The 17,904-nt window shown below is 43.5% G+C and overlaps 1 protein-coding gene across 2 annotated transcripts in view; it reads left to right on the top strand.

Annotated features, from left to right (window-relative positions):
• RYR3 (ryanodine receptor 3) overlaps positions 1-17,904 on the top strand; it is a 407,410-nt gene that overhangs the window by 332,581 nt on the left and 56,925 nt on the right. Inside the window, exons 67-74 of one of the 2 annotated variants that reach the window (XM_030930995.1) lie at positions 510-597; positions 1,579-1,671; positions 7,286-7,300; positions 10,347-10,517; positions 11,088-11,147; positions 12,641-12,772; positions 13,216-13,328; positions 16,923-17,019. In XM_030930995.1, coding sequence (XP_030786855.1) covers positions 510-597; positions 1,579-1,671; positions 7,286-7,300; positions 10,347-10,517; positions 11,088-11,147; positions 12,641-12,772; positions 13,216-13,328; positions 16,923-17,019 — 769 coding nt within the window. The remainder of the gene's footprint in view (positions 1-509; positions 598-1,578; positions 1,672-7,285; positions 7,301-10,346; positions 10,518-11,087; positions 11,148-12,640; positions 12,773-13,215; positions 13,329-16,922; positions 17,020-17,904) is intronic. The other variant, XM_030930996.1, reaches the window with a different exon arrangement.

Below are 17,904 nucleotides of genomic sequence, written 5' to 3'. Positions count from 1 at the left end.
TGGCTTTGAAGGAAAAAGGGGTGGGACATGAACTGTTGAGAGTGCTCAGAATTTCAGAGGTTTGACGATGACAGATGTCAAGGACAAGGTTAGATGTCATAGCGACCAAGACTTGCCTACCTTTGCTAGCCTTATATATTAAGGGAAGCATCTCCCAAAACTTAGAGCTTAACCTTAATCTACTAATCAGTTTAAAGAAAAAACATAACCTACTTTTGACCATTTTGAAATGTTGATATCTGACATCAGTTTGCTAAGGTAATTCTTGAATCCTTTGGCAAATGGAAATAATTATCGTAGATCCTTCAAGAAATCTACCGTAATTATGTGCCTATATCTAAATGTTTAAGGAATATATTGCTATTTAGTCTCCCTGATTATTGTTTTCATATGAGAATGCAGTTTGATCTGGATAAATGCTTGTCGCCAGTGTTGGTATAATTTTTAGGGTGTGAATACTTTAATCCCTACTGATTTTCAAATGCCTATTCATTTACTTTTGGACCCAGATCTAACTGGCTGAAAAGCCCTGATGCTGATTCTGACCAGCTCTTCCGCATGGTGGCAGAAGTCTTCATCCTGTGGTGTAAATCTCACGTAAGAACACATTTGGGCCCTGGGTTTAGAATGGCTGTGAAAGCTGCAGACCTTGGACAACTGTTGATGATAAAAAGTCAAACGCTGTAAAATATTTGAAGAGATGTATTCTGAGCCATATGTGAGGACCATGACCCATGACCCTGCCTCAGGAGGTCCTGAGAACATGCGCCCAAGGTGGTTGGGTTACAGCTTGACTTTATACACTTCAGCGGGACAGAAGTTACTGACAGAGGTGTAAATCAATAAATGTAAAGTATACCTTGGTTTAGCCTGGAAAGGCAAGACATTTTAATAGGGGTAGGTAGTGGGCGTCCGGGTCATAGGTGGATTCAAAGATTTTCTGATTGACAGTTGTCAATCTGAGTTAAGTATCTGAGTTAAGACAAAGGATTGTGGAGACCAACATTCTTATTATGTAGATGAAGTCTCCTACGTGGCCACCCATAGAGACAACAGCTGACAAATGTTTCATATTCAGACATTTCAAAGGTGCTAGGCTCTCATTTAATCTCTTGAAGATCAGGAAAAGACCTGGAAAGGGAAGGGGATTCTCTATAGAATGTGATTTTTCCCCACAGGAGAGACAGCTTTGCAGAGCCCTTTCAAAATATGTCAAATAAATATATTTTGGGGTAAAATATTTTTATTTCCTTCAGGGCCTGCTCTCTGTCTTGTGATGCTATACTAGAGTCAGGTTGGAATTTGGTGTCTTATTGCTACCAAGAGTATTCTGTCAGTCTTAAGATCTCTATTTTAATGTTAATGCTGGTCATATGCCTAAACTCTAAAAGGGAGAGGGTATAATGAGACATGCCTGACCCCCTCTTCCCATCATGGATGAATTAGTTTTTCAGGTGTCTTTGGAATCACCTTGGCTGAGAGGAGGGGTCTATTCAATTACATGGGGAGCTTAGAATCTTATTTTTGGTTTACAGAACTTTCTTGTAATGTTTGCTCTTTCAATTCTTTCCCACTTAGAACTTCAAGAGGGAAGAGCAAAATTTTGTGATTCAGAATGAAATTAATAATTTGGCATTTTTAACTGGAGACAGCAAAAGCAAGATGTCAAAAGTAAGTCCTTAGAAATCAATTCCAAAAACTCTTCAACCTTAACCTCAGCCATGACTTGGATATATTTCATATTTTCTGGGGATTAACACTGTACTGCGTTTAGGTCAAACTACATAACCAACAGTCTCTGCTGCTGTTTCTTTGAGAACGAACCAGAAGAAACTGCTCTCAAATAAGCGTGGTCATCACATTTTATGAATAAATAACTGCTTGTATGTCAAAAAGCTTAAGTTTCAAGACTTGCCTAAGGCATTTGAGAGGTCTCCAAAACAAAAGCTGCTGTTAGTGGTTTTAAAATAGAACTACTTCCTGTGTAGTGGGGATACAGAAATACACATGCCTAGAGCCACCTTTTGATAGCTAGGAAAAAATTACCTTGCTTTGTAGATTTTGACAGCACGTACTCTTACGTCATGCTTGTTTTCCTCCTCTCTGTAATTTTCAATACCTGTTGTATTTCAGCTGTGTTGATCTCTTAATGCCTTCTGTTTCTTTTTCATGACAGTTGCACTCAGAAAGCCAAACATTTGTCCATTTCCTTAAGGAAATGTTTGAGAAAGGGCATATCAGACATCTCTCTGAAGATAGAGTAACCTAGAGAGAGGAGCATAGCAGGAATACAAGCGGCACAAGTTAGCCTCCCAGCTCCTCTTACATCAGCTCTGCACACTGAGGCTTCTTTATTTTGATTTAAGAGACTTCTCAGACATACTCCAAGTGTACATTCAAAATCAAAGCCTACTTAAATGTGATCTTTCTTACCCTTGACTCCATATCCCCAAGAAATGTGCCTCAATGAGGGTTGATTGTATATGTCAAGTATGAGTGACATGTAATACCTTAGATGTGCATCTCTCTCGTTGCTGGTACAGTGCTGCCTTTGAGGAACATCAAAGTGGAGTGTGCATGGGGACCCTCAGAAGTAAAAGTCAGCTCTGGAAAGATGAGAATCATGGGTTTGTAACAAAGCCCTTGGGCATCTTTCCAAATAACCATTTGGGATGGAGGTCTCATATATAAGCTGCAGACAAGGGGCTGGTATGACACCAAAAACGAAAACTTTAGCACCTGGAGCTCCAGCAAGCATAGCTAACTCTGGTTAGTTGCAATCAGTCTGAGCTTTCTGTTGCTTTTATTTATGTTGGCACATTTCTTCCAACATGCAGAAGTTGACTGTTAGAGTTTATAATATGCTCTATACACTTCTAGTATGCATTGCTTGATAAAGTTTGACAAGCAAAATTACATACATACAAAGTAGAGCAATCATCTTCATGAGGAATCTTTGCTGCAGAGGGATCCTTTCTACTTTAGTTTTATTTGATTTTCCAAAATTCATTTTGCATTTGTCTTTTGGTAAACACATCTACTGTCATATGATGTAGATGAGGTTGGGTTTTTCACATCCACCTTTCTGGGACAGCTAGCTTATCTTAAGTTGCCTCTGCAGGTCTTCTTACAGGTATCACAGCCTCTTCTTTGAGTCACCTACCTACAGAAAGTCAATAAATCCCAGACAGATACCATACTATCTTTTTTTTTTTTTTTAATTTTTTGAGATGGAGTCTCACTCTGTTGCCCAGCTGGAGTGCAGTGGCGTGATCTCAGCTCTCGGTGACCTCCGCCTCCCAGATTCAAGCAATTCTCCTGCCTCAGCCTCCCAAATAACTGGAGCTACAGGCACATGTCACCACACCCAGCTAATTTTTGTATTTTTAGTAGAGATGTGAAGTTTCGCCATCTTGGCCAGGCTGGTCTCGAACTCCTGACCTCAAGTGATCCACCTACCTCGTCCTCCCAGAGTGCTGGGATTACAGGCATGAGCCACAGCTCCTGGCCCGATCTTCAAATTGGGGTAGATTCAATGGCTCAGGACTGAACTAGCTAGCATCCATTGGGATTGTCAGGGAACAATCACAAAGCAATGGAAATGACTCTGATACCAGGACTTGGATCCTGGATGAGCAGAAATGGCAAAGACATCTCAAACCTCTGGTAATGAATGAATGCTCAAGGTCCTTGGGTTTACATTTGGAAAAAGATGAGGTAACAGAAAATGGCATTTCAAAACCCACCTACTAACAAACTAACCTGACATTGTGTTCATTCACATCACCGAATGAGGAAAAGGAGGTGTTTGTTTCTTGACAAAGGATGGTCATTTTCAGAAGGTGGGCCTCGTCCTTGCTGGTCCGGTTAGTCTGTAGAGGTATAGTCTTTTGTTTCATTTCTGTTGTTGTCATATGCCAATTATTTCTGAGCCACAATGGGATAGGGTCAAAATTACAATGTAATGAATGGAAGAGAGGACACTCCCTAGATGTTGAATAATATTTGCCATGGTCCTCAGGGTAACAAGTGTTCATGTTGTTCCTGTTGCCTGAGTTGAGACACAGTGTAGTGGTAAATACACCGGAACGTGAAAGGAAGCTAAGTCTTCCCCCGGCCCAGCTGTTGGCTGGAGCTACACCTTGCATCATTCGCTTAACTCCTCTGGGTCCCAATTTTCCAATCTGCAGAATGGGGTTGAGCTCACTACCTGACTTCTCCCAGCTCTACTAAGATGTTCTGATTTAAAGTGAGTTTCAACAGTATCTCTAGGATAGAATAATATTTGAGAAATGTAGTGCATTATTTCAGACAAAGAGATACCATGCCTCCAATAAGCAGTAACTCATAGCCATTTCTGGTATATTTTGGATGTGGAACTACATACTGAGGGGTTAGGGGAGGAGTATTCTTTCTCATCAGTTGACTCCCTATTGCGTCTGCCTCCCCGCAGTTAGGTGTTCTCTCTACTACCTGATCTGAACAGTGACCTGTATTTGCGTTTATCTCCACTCTTAACTGAATTCTGGTGTTGTAAAAATGAAGTTAGCCTCAGTGCATATGGCAGGCTTTGTGGAGCTATATGTATGTGAATGCCCTATGCCACACACACCACATATGCCACTGAGAATGGAAAGGCAGTGGAGAAAATATACAGTGAGCCACGCTGTTACTACTTGATGAGTCGAAGGTTAGTTCGAAGATAACGTTGTTTTTCTGGGGCAGTCAAAGCAGATTTTGCTTGTGAGAGCTCATTGTATATTTTGTGTATATAACACCGGTTTGCAAATGTACGTTACGCTAAATGTAACTAAGCTGAGCAGGTGTTTTTTGTTTGGTTTCGAAACTTTTTTTGTTTCTGGAAAAATGACAGCAGCTTCCTCGGAAGGGAATGGTAAGTTAGAATGTGTTCAGCCCAAGAAATGCCAGTTCCTTGACCAAGGTTATAAGCAATAAAATTTAAAAAAAGTGTCATGATGCAGGAAATATTGGAGTGCTGTATAGTTCAGAGCCACTCCACTGCGTGAAGTGTGATTTCAGTGGATCGAAAAAGGACAGGAAATACTTTAGAAGCTATCTTTGAGTTTTTCAAGGGCATTCACACGAATTTTCTTGCTCATTCTCCCTCTTTCATTCCCTCCCCTACCACTTTTCTGTCTTTTTTTTTTTTGAGATGGAGTCTCACTCTCGCCCAGGGTGGAGTGCAGTGGCGCGATCTTGGCTCACTGCAAGCTCCCCCTCCCGGGTTCATGCCATTCTCCTGCCTCAGCCTCTGGAGTAGCTGGGACTACAGGCGCCCGCCACCACGCCCGGCTAATTTTTTGTATTTTTAGTAGAGATGGGGTTTCACCGTATTAGCCCAGGATGGTCTCAATCTCCTGACCTCATGATCTGCCCACCTTGGCCTCCCAAAGTTCTGGGATTACAGGCGTGAGCCACTACGCCCGGCCTTCCCTTTTGTTTTTATTCTCTTTGTTCTTGCACTTCTGCTGTGTACTCACAGGCATGTGTGCATACTCTGTCTCTCTCTCTCATAAACGTGCACACGGGAACGCACACTCATCCTCTTCCTCTCCCCTCCCCCCCACCGTTTCACCCTTCCCCTTTTCTCCCCCCTTCCCCTCCCTTCTCTCCATCTCTGCCTCTTTCCACCATTTCCTTCCCTTCTGCCCTCCTCTTACTCTATCTCTTGCTTCTCATTCTCAGACTGACTGACAGAAGGTCTTCTTTTCCTCTGTCTAATGTTGGGTTGACTTGTCATTGCTTCAGTTACCTTCTCAGTGGGACAAGAGCTTCCCATGGCCCAGGCTTGCCTTTGTTCAGAATTCTGCCTGACACCAGCTCTCCCTGTGCCGTCCCCTTGTGATGTGTCCCCAGAGTCACTTACCCCACAAAAGCCTGTGTCTGTCTTTTAAGTTCTACACACAAAATCAACTGTCTGATTATAAGCTAACTACTGGTGATAGTTTATGATGTAAGTGTGGGGAGATGAAACGATTTTGAAGGTATAGGAATCTGTAAATTCCTATTAAGAAAATGAAACATGGGCCGGTGTGGTGGCTCATACCTGTAATCCCAGTACTTGAGGAAGCTAAGGACGGAGGATCACTTGAGGCCAAGAGTTCAGTAAGAGCCTGGGCAACATAGTGAAACCCTGTCTCTTAAGAAGAAAAAAAAAAAAGGAAGAAAGTGAAAGAAAATAAAATGTTTCCACCACCAATTTTTTAAAAGCATTTCATTAGAAAATTGCAATGAGTTAACCAATCTTAGCAATATGTGACAGAACAAATAAAATTAGAATCTGTAGCCCCAACCAAAGGTATGTTTAAAGGTTGTAGCACAAGAAGGGAAACGCTCCATCTTTTAGGTTTTTTGGTGATCATGAATTACTTTGGATATTCCTAGAGTACTTTCTGTTAATAAATCTTCCTTTTTCCTTTTTTTTTTTTTTTTTTTTTTTAAGACACAGTGTCCCTCTGTTGCCCAGTCTGGGGTGCAGTGGTGTGATCGTAGCTCACTGTAACCTCGAACTCTTGAGCTCAAGTGGTCCTCCTGCCTCAGCATCCCTAGTAGCTGGGACTATAGCACACACCACCACACCCAGCTGAATTTTTTTTTTTTTTTTTTTTTTTTTTTAGTAAAGACAGTGGCTACGTTGCCCAGGCTGGTCTCAAATTCCTAGCTTCGAGTGATCTTCCCACCTCGGCCTCCCAAAGTGCTGGGATTACAGGCATGAGCCAGTGTGTCTGGCCTACGCTACCTTCTTTTAACATAAACACAAGCATTGCCCCTTAGCTCAGTTCTCCCCTCTCTGTAGCCACAGATGTGCTGGAGTTGCTAATGTGGTGGGTAGAAGGAAGAAAGAAAATTGGGCTCTTTGGTTACGTGACCGATTGTCTATAGCCCACCCAACTGAAAGGAGGGAGGTAGAAGGGCAGGGACTTCAGATTTGGCCACCTACAAGAACACTCTAGATCTAAAGACCAGCCTGGGTCGGGTCTGAGTGCCACACAGTCTGGAAGGCTGCCTCTGGGTTGACCTTACCTGAGAAGTAGATTGCTTGGTCTGGATGTAAGTCCTTTGACCAAATTAACCTCCATCCTAACCTCCCACTCACTCTTCATGCCATGCTCAACTGGCTTCTAGAAGCATTGAGTTTCTGTTGTGTTGGCTGAGAAATGGGGGCTAAGAAGCTATAACTAACATATAGTGCCTTATGCCTTAGAGCCCTGCTTTTACTGACTGACTCTTCTCCTTGTTTCTTTTCTTTTGTCTTTCCACACAGGCCATGCAAGTAAAGGTACAGGTCAAATGCATGACGTGTCTTTTCTGTCCTAGTATTAGAGATGCCAGGCTCTGGCCCCCTCTGCACTGTGATCACCATGGGGGTGGTACAGAATGGATTTTCCCGCCTGGAGGTCCCCCAGGCCTGCTCCAGGAAAGACAACTGCCTGTCAAAGAGTGAAAGTAGGCCTACCCACCCTTGGAATGGGGAAGCCGGGGAAGCCAGCCAAGCCTCACCCTAACCGAGGTCTCCTTGCTATCTCTGCTCCCTTCTCCAGCTGCCCTCTCGGCAGCCAACACACTAACAGAGATAGGGATGACTGACAGGGCTTGAGAACCCACTACTCCTCAGGGTGCTACCCAGGGCCAGAGTCCTATTTTTTATTAGTGGTCTCAGCCCTTTCACATTGTAGATGTCCTGCCTCCTGTATAAGGCTCCCATGATTGAAAGAGAGTCTTCCAAAGACTACCCTGAGAGAATTTCCCAGTTACAGTTTCAGGTTATAACTGAACATTTTCTCTTCCTCTTAATTAATGTGTGTCAGCTGCCATTCTCCCAAACCCTCCGCTCTACACTAGGCAGTGAAGAAGTGGAGATGCACAGGAACCAGGGTACATGCAGCTCTTAGGAAAGGAAGATGGAGCCCAGGCAAGATAGACTTGCATCTGCATAGCTCAGAGGCTTACTTGCTGTGCGATCTTGGAAAACTTGCTTAACTCCCCTGAGCAATCCCAGTCTCATTTACAAAACTGGTTAATATTTCAGGGGTTTGGGGAGGATCATAGATGTTTTATATAAGTAGCAGGCACATTGGAGTCATATTGCATATGCAGCATTTATGGTTAGAAGAACATGAGATCAGCCCAATCAAATAGAGAGTGAGCAGGAAATAATTTAGATTGTGTAATCAAATCCACATAGTCACACTTTTGAACATATTTATTCGATTGCATACTGTGTATTACCATTTATATTTTACATGTATACATACGTAATATCACATAGTTTATCTACATGTAACAAGGTTCTATGTTTTATGGATAATTTGAAACATTTTCAAGGGTAATTTAGACTATAAATGAGTTTTGCCCTGAGTCGCAACCTTTAGCATTTGAAACCTGGTTGCAGAATGGTGAGGAGCTCAGCAAGCACTCAGCCAATGACAGTCGGCACACGCACAGTCTGTGTGTGAGGCAGCTTTCCCTTCCTGCTGTTTTCTGGAACACCAGGAGCCTCCTCCTCTTAACCCCATTTCTATCCCTCTGTTTATATTTCTTACTGCCCCTCCCACTGCTGTCCAGGGGTTGACTGGTGTTTTGGAGCACTGGACACAAGGTACCCCTGCAACCAATAGAATTTTCTGGCAATGTTTGGCCAGACTGGGGTTCTGCTGGCCAGGGATTTTGCTGTGGTTTTTGTGATACTGTGATGCAATCACCTGAAAGTACAGCCACCACAAGTGCTGAAAGAATTGACACTCTTCTTGAGAGTGTCCATTAATAATTTTGAAATTCTTTTGCCATTTGGAAAGCAATTTAAAGAGATTAGTCCCAACACAGTGTTAATTCTGACCCTATTCTTCTCTTCCAAAAGCCTTTTCCCATAAAATGAATTCTGCCCAAGCCTAGGAGGACCAGGTCTTGCATGCCAGTTCCAGGGGAGGCATCTGGCATGCTCCCAGAGCCCTGTATCTGTATGCCATGATAAACCACAGTGCTGCCCCCTCATTGCTGCAAACACTTCATGGTATCTCATGGCACAAAACTTTGGTGAGCACCACTTCCTTCTTTCCCGGAGTCCCTGACTTGCTTCTGGCTACCCAGCCCTCCCCACTTCCCGCAGGTGCCCACTGAGGCCCAGTCCTGCAAGCACGTACCACATGAGTGGCTCTGCTTCTCTGGAACCTGGAATCATGAAAACTGAGTCACTACAGAGCCTTGTCTCCTTGAATCCACCTGGACCCACCATGTGATTTCCCTGTGCTGGAGATGCTGAGGGTTCTGAGTGGGTTGCCTGGGGCTGCTATTGTGGCATAGCCCAGTGCATTGGATTCCTCTCTTTTTTTTTCAATGTTTTATTTTGTTGTTGTTGTTGTTGAGACTGAGTCTTGCTCTGTTGCCCAGGCTGGATGGAATGCAATGGCGTGATCGCAGCTCACTGCAACCTCTGCCTCCTGGGTTCAAGCCATTCTCCTGCCTCAGCCTCCCGAGTAGCTGGGATTACAGGCGTGCACCACCACACCCACTAACTTTTGTATGTTTAGTAGAGATGGCATTTTGCCATGTTACCCAGGCTGGTCTCAAACTCCTGACCTCAGGTGATCCACCCACCTCGGCCTCCCAGAGTGCTAGAATTACAGGTGTGAGTTACCGCACCTGGCCTGGATTCCTCTCTTAAACCCAAAACTTCACTGAGTGAACTCTCTCTGAAAAGGATGAGAAGGCATAAGCCAAAAATGGATACGAGCTTCCATGGATTGAGGAGTTCCTTTCTTTCCTGTCTGCAGTGTTTCTCCTAACTTTCCTTCAGCTGGATTCCAAAGCAGCCCTACTTTAGATTTTCCTTTTCTTGTAAGAATTTGCATTGGCTCGTGGTGGAGAGGCTATGTGAGGTGCTCCAAAACACCAGCTTCAGCTTTGGAAACACAGAGCAATTATTCTGTGCTGGATGCTCTTTCACATTTTTAGTGATTCCCCAGCATCAGAATTCTCAGAACTTTTCTGGGGCCATTTTTGTCAGTTACCAAATCATTCTTTTTGTAGAACACTAGTTTACTTGTTCAGTCCAGAATTGAGTGAGCAAAGACCATAGGCATCTGTGATGTGTGTTTAGTTATGTGGTTCTGTGTGCATGCGCAGAAGAAGGCTCAGAGTTATGGCTGGTCTTTTATGGCTACCTAATTCGTCTTCGTTCAACACACTCTTTTCACTGTCCTTTGAAGTGTAGTAAGGCCCAGCCTATACTGACAGGGCCACAAGGAGGCAGGCTGCCTCTGACAGGAGGCCGTTCCTTTGGGAGAATCACTGAGCCCCTCTCTGTTTATTTCAACATCATCTCCTAGTCTGGAGGACAAGACCAGGAGCGGAAGAAGACAAAGCGGCGGGGAGACTTGTATTCCATCCAGACCTCCCTCATCGTGGCTGCACTCAAGAAAATGCTGCCTATTGGTTTGAATATGTGTACTCCAGGCGACCAGGAGCTGATCTCCCTCGCAAAATCACGATACGGCCATGTAAGCTGCCTGTCTGCCTGGGCTGAATGTGTTATCCACGTGGTGTAGTGATAGGCGTTCAGCCCCTGAAGGCTTAGTCCTCCTCCTCTAGGGGTCGGGGAGCAGATGAACAGAAACTAATGTGTATGGAGGCAACGTGCCCTCATCTTTAAAACTGGTTTGGAGATCGAGACCATCCTGGCTAACATGGTGAAACCCCGTCTCTACTAAAAAATACAAAAAACTAGCCGGGCGAGGTGGTGGGCGTCTGTAGTCCCAGCTACTTGGGAGGCTGAGGCAGGAGAATGGCGTAAACCCGGGAGGCGGAGCTTGCAGTGAGCTGCGATCCGGCCACTGCACTCCAGCCTGGGTGACAGAGCGAGACTCCGTCTCAAAAAAAAAAAAAAAAAAAAAAAAAACTGGTTTGGAAGTCAGTGTGTGCCCAGTGGGACAAATCTCTGTAATATCTTTTCTTTCATTCTTCTAATAAAGATCCCAGCAAAACTGCATTGACTCTCCACACATCCCCATATGCTACTTGACAGTTCCATGGTGATCTCCAGGAATAAAATGTGACATCTCTTTCCACAGAGGGACACAGATGAAGAGGTCAGAGAACATCTGCGGAACAACTTGCACTTGCAGGAAAAGGTGATGACTCGGGACAGCAGTGAGAACTTACATGGGCTTTCCTTCCGGCTGGAGGCTTCCGGCTTTTCACTTCCTTTACTCATACTTCTTATATGTTCCAAAAACAGTTTTGGGGTATTTGTGTTTAATCGGTAGGACTAGCTGTCTCTTTTTATAATTATTGTTTTAAAAATTTACTGGTACATAAACTGCCCTTAATTTGGGGGTTGTTTTGCCCTTAATGTTTGTGCTTAGCTATTACAAAGAGGATGCAAAGAGGCATCCAATGAAGCATCTATTCCAATTTCCCATTATGTGAATGTCAGGCCACAGCAGCAGGGTGGAGATTAGGTCTCAGAATTTACTGACTGTAAGTCTTGTTAAACAGTGCAGTGGACACCTGGGGGAAGTTTTAGCACCTCTTGCTCTAAAGAGATTTTGAAACAAAATAATTTTGTGTCTAGTTCGTACAATAAAAAAAATATAATTTTCATTTTAAAGGCTATTTGAGATGTTTTAAAGCCTATGAATCTGAATTACTCTTTCCTCAAATACATTATGCCCTGAGATAGAGAACTAAGCCAACACAGAAAGTCTTTCCTTTCTACCCCAAACAAATAGGAATGGTGGATAAAATATACTAGAAAAAAAAAAAGGCCATAAAAAGAATTCTCAAGGGCCAGAAAAAAAAATCTTAGGGGCTTGGTTTTTTAATAATTGCAAAGGAAGAGGAGTGTGGGACCTAATTACCCTAATTACCCACACTATGCATAAATACAGAGCAAGAAACTTCCATAAAGTTAGCCTTGAACCAGTAAAACCCACAAATATTCCACAGAGAAACCCGTTAAACCACTTGGAGAGCCTCCACCTCCTAAAATATAAGCTGAGATGCCAATAGGTAAAATTCCTCCTGAAGACAAGCTCATATTCTTTTTAAATTACAAAGAGCACATCAGGAAATCTATTAGAAAGTCAGCATATGAAACAGAAGAATTCAACCATAAGGAGCTATTGAAAGAGACGTAAATGTAAATATAATTAAAACATTTAAAGAGATATAAAGGAAGTAATCGAACCCATAAAACAATCATTGGATGCTATATTTTTAAAAAGGAGAAGGGGAGATGGGTTTGAAAAAAGACTTTATAGTGATTATAAAAGTAAAAAATAGTCGTTGAAATTAAAAACCTAATAAATGGGTTAAAAATAGGCTACACATAGCTGAAATAAGAATTCATAAATTAGAAGAGTGCTTTGAGGAAGTCATCCAAAATGCAACACAGAGAGATGACAAGATAGAAAATATGACAGAAGCATTAAGACACATAGAAGTTAGAATGAGAAGTTCCTATACAGTGTCTATAGTGTTCCAGAAGATAACTGAGAGAATGAAAGTGAAGCCATAATAGAAGGAGTCTTGACTCCTGCGGAACCATGGTAGGACCAAAAGGCTTCTTCAATATAAGAGGTACAGGAAGTTCCTCATCTTAGGAGTATGCTTCAATTTTCAGTCTGATGACCCAGCTGTAAAATGGCAACTGAACCTCTACAAGGATGTTCTGAAGAGTGAAGAACCTTTCAATCCAGAAAAGACAGTGGAGCGTGTGCAGAGAATTTCAGCAGCTGTCTTCCACCTGGAACAGGTAAGGAGCATCTGCCCTGAGGAATGGGGAAGCAGAAACACCCTGGACAGTACAAAGCTCCTCTCCACACATAGGGCTGAGAAAACAAGGACCAAGGATGATCCCGGATCACCCCCACGTGCCATCTCGATGCCCTGTGATAGCAGACCTCTCCATTATTTCCCCTGCCAGTGTTCTGTGCATTCTTGCCGTTAGCTCAAATGCCCTATTTAAGTCCCCTACCGTTAGTTAAGCTGCTATTAGGCAATAAATGACTAAAATTGGGAGAAAGAGGAACACCTAAGACTTTCGCAACTGAAATATCTGCTCCTGGGTGCATTTTGCTAACTGCAGTTGAGAAGCCAAAATTCTTCCAGAATGAAGAAATCTGGGCTACAGGTGACTAGCTCCTGCCACCAGAAGATCAGCCCTAATGTGCACCAACCCATGTGATCTCTTCTCAGGTGGAACAGCCTTTGAGGTCCAAGAAGGCCGTCTGGCACAAATTGCTATCAAAGCAACGGAAACGGGCAGTGGTGGCCTGCTTCAGGATGGCTCCTCTCTACAACCTGCCCAGGCAAGTATTTTGTCTTTTTTTTTTCCTGGCATGTAAGCCAGCGATGGGAATGGAGGTATCCTCCCACAGCCGTGCTCTCTCACTCTTAATCCAAGGAATAGAAATTGGAATCCTTGGCCTATGGAGCTATTGCAGTCTGCATAGTATAAGGGCCTGGCTAAGACAATCAAGCATAAAAACTGAAACCGGATGAGACTCTCTAGAGCCCATTCCTGTCAGGTCCACCATCTGTACCCCAAAGTCAGCCAAGTAAGCATATGGAAGTACACTACTTTTGCTGAGGTGGGATTCTTGGTTAGCATGTAAAAGCTTCTGGAAAAAAAAGAAACTTTTCAGAAATGTTTTACCCCAAATGCCATCAACAGGTCCAATAGTATTTCTCTGCTCAGGCACTTGACACTAAAATCACTGTTTCCTCAGCAGGTACAGAAATGTAACTTGAAAATCACTTAGTACAGTGTACTAGCTGTCAAAATATAGAAAGGCTGGAGATATCTCAAGAGGCTTGCCAGAGGCACAATGCCTTTGGGTGTTTTAGCTTATACTTTGAAGTAAAATATATTTGAAGCTTTTTCTGAAAAGTTTGGGACATATCCTTGTCAATATAGGGAATAGTGTCAATGACAGACTGGCCCAGAGTTGACCACCCAGACTGATTCAGTGTCTTTGGTGATATGATAACATTCCTGTCCTCAGACTCATTGCAGAGTGGGTGTGGTCGGGTCTTCAGTCAATAAAAAAAGCTAGTAATTGAATATCAGCCTCCGTTTCATTGACTTATCAAATCAGGAGGAATATTCTCACTTGCTCAGGGAAAATAAGCTGGTTTAGACAAGTGTATACTCTGAAGCTTATGTGAATCAATGTGTTTCTTTGGAATATCAGATAAAGGGCTATTCCTATGCTTGACATTTTGTTTTCATCAAATTGTGGATCTTGGCCATCATTTGTCCAGAGTAGCCTATAACCTCATCCTGAGCCAACTGACCGCCTGGGCTTTCTTAGTTAGGGTCTTTGAAGATAGTTAAGAATGATGGTCTCGGCCGGGTGCAGTGGCTCACTCCTGTAATCCTTGCGCTTTGGGAGGCTGAGGCGGGCGGATCACTTGAGGTCAGGAGATTGAGACCAGCCTGGCCAACATGGTGAAACCCTGTCTCTACTAAAAATACAAAAAAAACTTAGCCAAGCTTGGTGGCGTGCGCCTGTAATCCAAGCTACTTGGGAGGCTGAGGCAGGAGAATCACTTGAACCCGGGAGGTGGAGCTTGCAGTGAGCCGAGGTCGCGCCACTGCATTCCAGTCTGGGCGACAGAGTGAGACTCCATCTCAAAAAAAAAAAAAAAAAATCAGTCAGGCTTGGTTGTGGGAGCCTGTAATCCCAGCTACTCAGGAGGCCGAAGCAGGAGGATCACTTGAACCTGGGAGGTGTAGGTTGCAGTAAACTGAGATAGCGCCATTGCACTCCAGCCCGGGCAACAGAACGAGACTCTGTCTCAAAAAAAAAAAAAGAATCATGCTCTCTGAGACACATACCTGCTCCAACAGATCTCTTTCAAGAAAACAGATTACTATCTTTGGAAGAGAATGAGGCACCACCAAATCAAGTAGAATTCCTGAATGAAAAGCTGAAAAACAAGCTCGAACAGTCCTGGGCATTAAGGCTGCTGAAGTGCTGACAGAAAAGTGAGATTCATAGCCTGTTAGAAAAATCAAAAGTGTGTAGAATTTGTGTTTGTTTTCTGGAAGTGTCAAAACGTCAGAAAGTGTTTCCTTCCCTAACTGGTTGAGATTTCTACCTGACATTGTGCTGAGGTGGCCTCCGAAAGAGCCCAGCTCTATAGAGCACATGTCTCTAGGACCAGAACAGCTAGGCAGAAATTACATCTCTCAGAAACAAGCATTGTTTTCTAAATCCACTGAAGATATTAGTACCATACATATCTGGGCTACACTTTCGGTAGTTTTACTCTGTATGGGTAAGAGTAAGTCACATTCACTATGTCCTTCATGAAGCATGACCGTCCCTAACCCAGTTGTTTTAGAGGAGCTGCTGTGGGTGATCTCTCTAGCACGGAGGACTGTAAGTAGATTTCATAACAACAACAGAGAAGCTGATGATGGAGACAACTTCTCTTCTCCACCTTGTGATCCTCTAACTACGTAGAATCTCCCAAACTAAAGGGCTAAAGGGATTTATTTTATTATGTGGAAACTTTCTCTGATGCTAGCTTTTAAAAGAAAACTTGTATGCTTCTCTCCAGACACAAAATTAATAATTTCTTCCTGAGCACCTTTCAACAAGTTTGGCTGGAAAAGGTTAACGAAAACACTCAGTATGACAGGCTTATACCCATTTTAATGGTAATGTAACCTGTGGAGAGACCTGCTCATTCTCTGTACACTCCTCCTTTATTGACCATGATTTAACGTTACCATAAAAACACGAATTTGTACAATTTTCAGGAAGAATTCTGATTGGTCAGATTTGAAGAAAGATGGCAAGGGCTGTGTTCTACCAAAAACCATGACCAGGGCTGAATGACTCTGGTGTGGACTCTTGTCTTCCTCCCCTCTCCTTCCCTCCTCACCACTGTCCTCACATTTTGTAAACACTTGGCTGCTTTTGCTTTGCAGTGGGTAATACTCCCAGAAGTCAATCCTGGCTTATCGGGAGTGGATCGTGCCAGTTATTCAGTGCACCCACATACCAGGGACATAACTAGAATCCATGAGGCACACAGAAAATATGCCAATGACGTAACGTGCTTAAACCTTGCCTTGTTAAGTAGAAGCTGGAGCACCTTACCAGTGTGGTTACTTGGAGAATGAAAAGAAGCCACACTTTGGTATTTTGGTATCTCTAAGATGAAACCACTGATCATCCGTATGACTTAGATTGGATTACCTAGAAGGGTGATCAGCCTAAAGGAATACCGAAATTGCCATAGGAAGCAAATACTTCAGGACTGTTACTTGGCCTCGTGATTGATTTCTCCCTGGAGAGGAAATGTGATAAAGACTCTATGAGGGCTGGGCGCGGTGGCTCACGCCTGTAATCCCAGCACTTTGGGAGGCTGAGACGGGCGGATCACGAGGTCAGGAGATCGAGACCATCTTGGCTAACACGGTGAAACTCTGTCTCTACTAAAAATACAAAAATTAGCCCGGTGTGGTGGCGGGCGCCTGTAGTCCCAGCTACTCGGGAGGCTGAGGCAGGAGAATGGCGTGAACCCGGGAGGCGGAGCTTGCAGTGAGCTGAGATCGCGCCACTGCACTCCAGCCTGGGTGACAGAGCAAGACTCCGTCTCAAAAAAAAAAAAAAAGACCCTGTGAGAACAGAGTAGGATTACCGATAACTGCCATGTCTTGCTAACCACTGTAATTTTCAGAAGATGCTCTAATATTCAAGACTCGTCATGGTAGAGGGTTCTGGTTTCTTGGAATTGAGCTCTGTGGTATGCTACTGGCTACCCTGACCAATCAGAAGATAAGAATTGTACAAAAGTCTGTCCTGCTTACTAACCATTAACTGCCCAAACTAAAAGAACAAGTTCCATGGATCGCTCTTGACCTCCCTCTCACCCCTTCCGCTCAGGCACCGCTCTATTAACCTCTTCCTCCATGGCTATCAGAGATTTTGGATAGAAACAGAGGAGTATTCCTTTGAAGAGAAACTAGTACAGGATTTGGCTGTAAGTACTGACTCCCCTGGGAGCAGATATGGGTGTGGTTGAATTTGATTTCTGAATTCACGGGTGTGGTTGTAACAGTTAAACATTCACAAGGAATCGTGTGTATACATTTGAAAAGCACTAACTGTGTAAATGCTCAGGGGAGGCCTTGCTAATGGTCATAGGAGCCAGAGGATGAATATTCCCTTGGAGGTGCTAATACTATCATCATCATCCTCATCGTCGCTGTTAACAACTAATATTTCTTGAAATGCGCAGCCATGTCATGGGGGGTTCATGCTAAGTGAAGTTTTGAGCACCATTGGTTGCAGGAGGCCACCCCAGCCATAGCCCCACATTCCTACTCAGTAGTTCTGCTTTGGGGAAGGTGCATCTAAATACCCTTCCTGCATCTTACATTTCTATATTTGGTCTTTCAGAAAATTTGGCATGCCTTGTCTCTAACAGACTTCATGCTCTAAAGTCACTTAAAATGACACACAAGAGGAAGACTTACTGCAGAGGTGCCACAGAGCCTCATTCTGGTTCGGAGAGAAAATAAGCCCTCCTCCTCTCTGGCCAGCCTGTGGTTCTTCTTCTCCTTCTCCCACAAACCTTTTTCTCTTATCACTCACTCTCTCCATTCATCTTGTCCTGTGTTTCTGATAGTCACTCTTTTCTGAATGTCTTTCTGTCTTCCCCTGTCACCCTCTGTTTCTTTCCTTCTTTTTTAAAGCCTTTTCCTATTGTTTTCCTTCCCTTTGTCTTTATGTCTTTCATTCTTCTCAAATATTCCTGTTGGTGAGAAAGACACTCTGTTGTTTTTCTCAGTTTCTTGATGAGTGTGAAGGTGAAAATGAGCGTCATTTCAGCCCTCTGCTTCCCCTGAACCATTCACACAACCCA

The sequence above is a fragment of the Rhinopithecus roxellana genome, chromosome 5 (assembly GCF_007565055.1).
Source record: "Rhinopithecus roxellana isolate Shanxi Qingling chromosome 5, ASM756505v1, whole genome shotgun sequence".
NCBI lineage: Eukaryota > Metazoa > Chordata > Mammalia > Primates > Cercopithecidae > Rhinopithecus > Rhinopithecus roxellana.
Note: the sequence above shows the minus strand (reverse complement) of the source record. Positions and strands in the feature narration are given on the sequence as shown.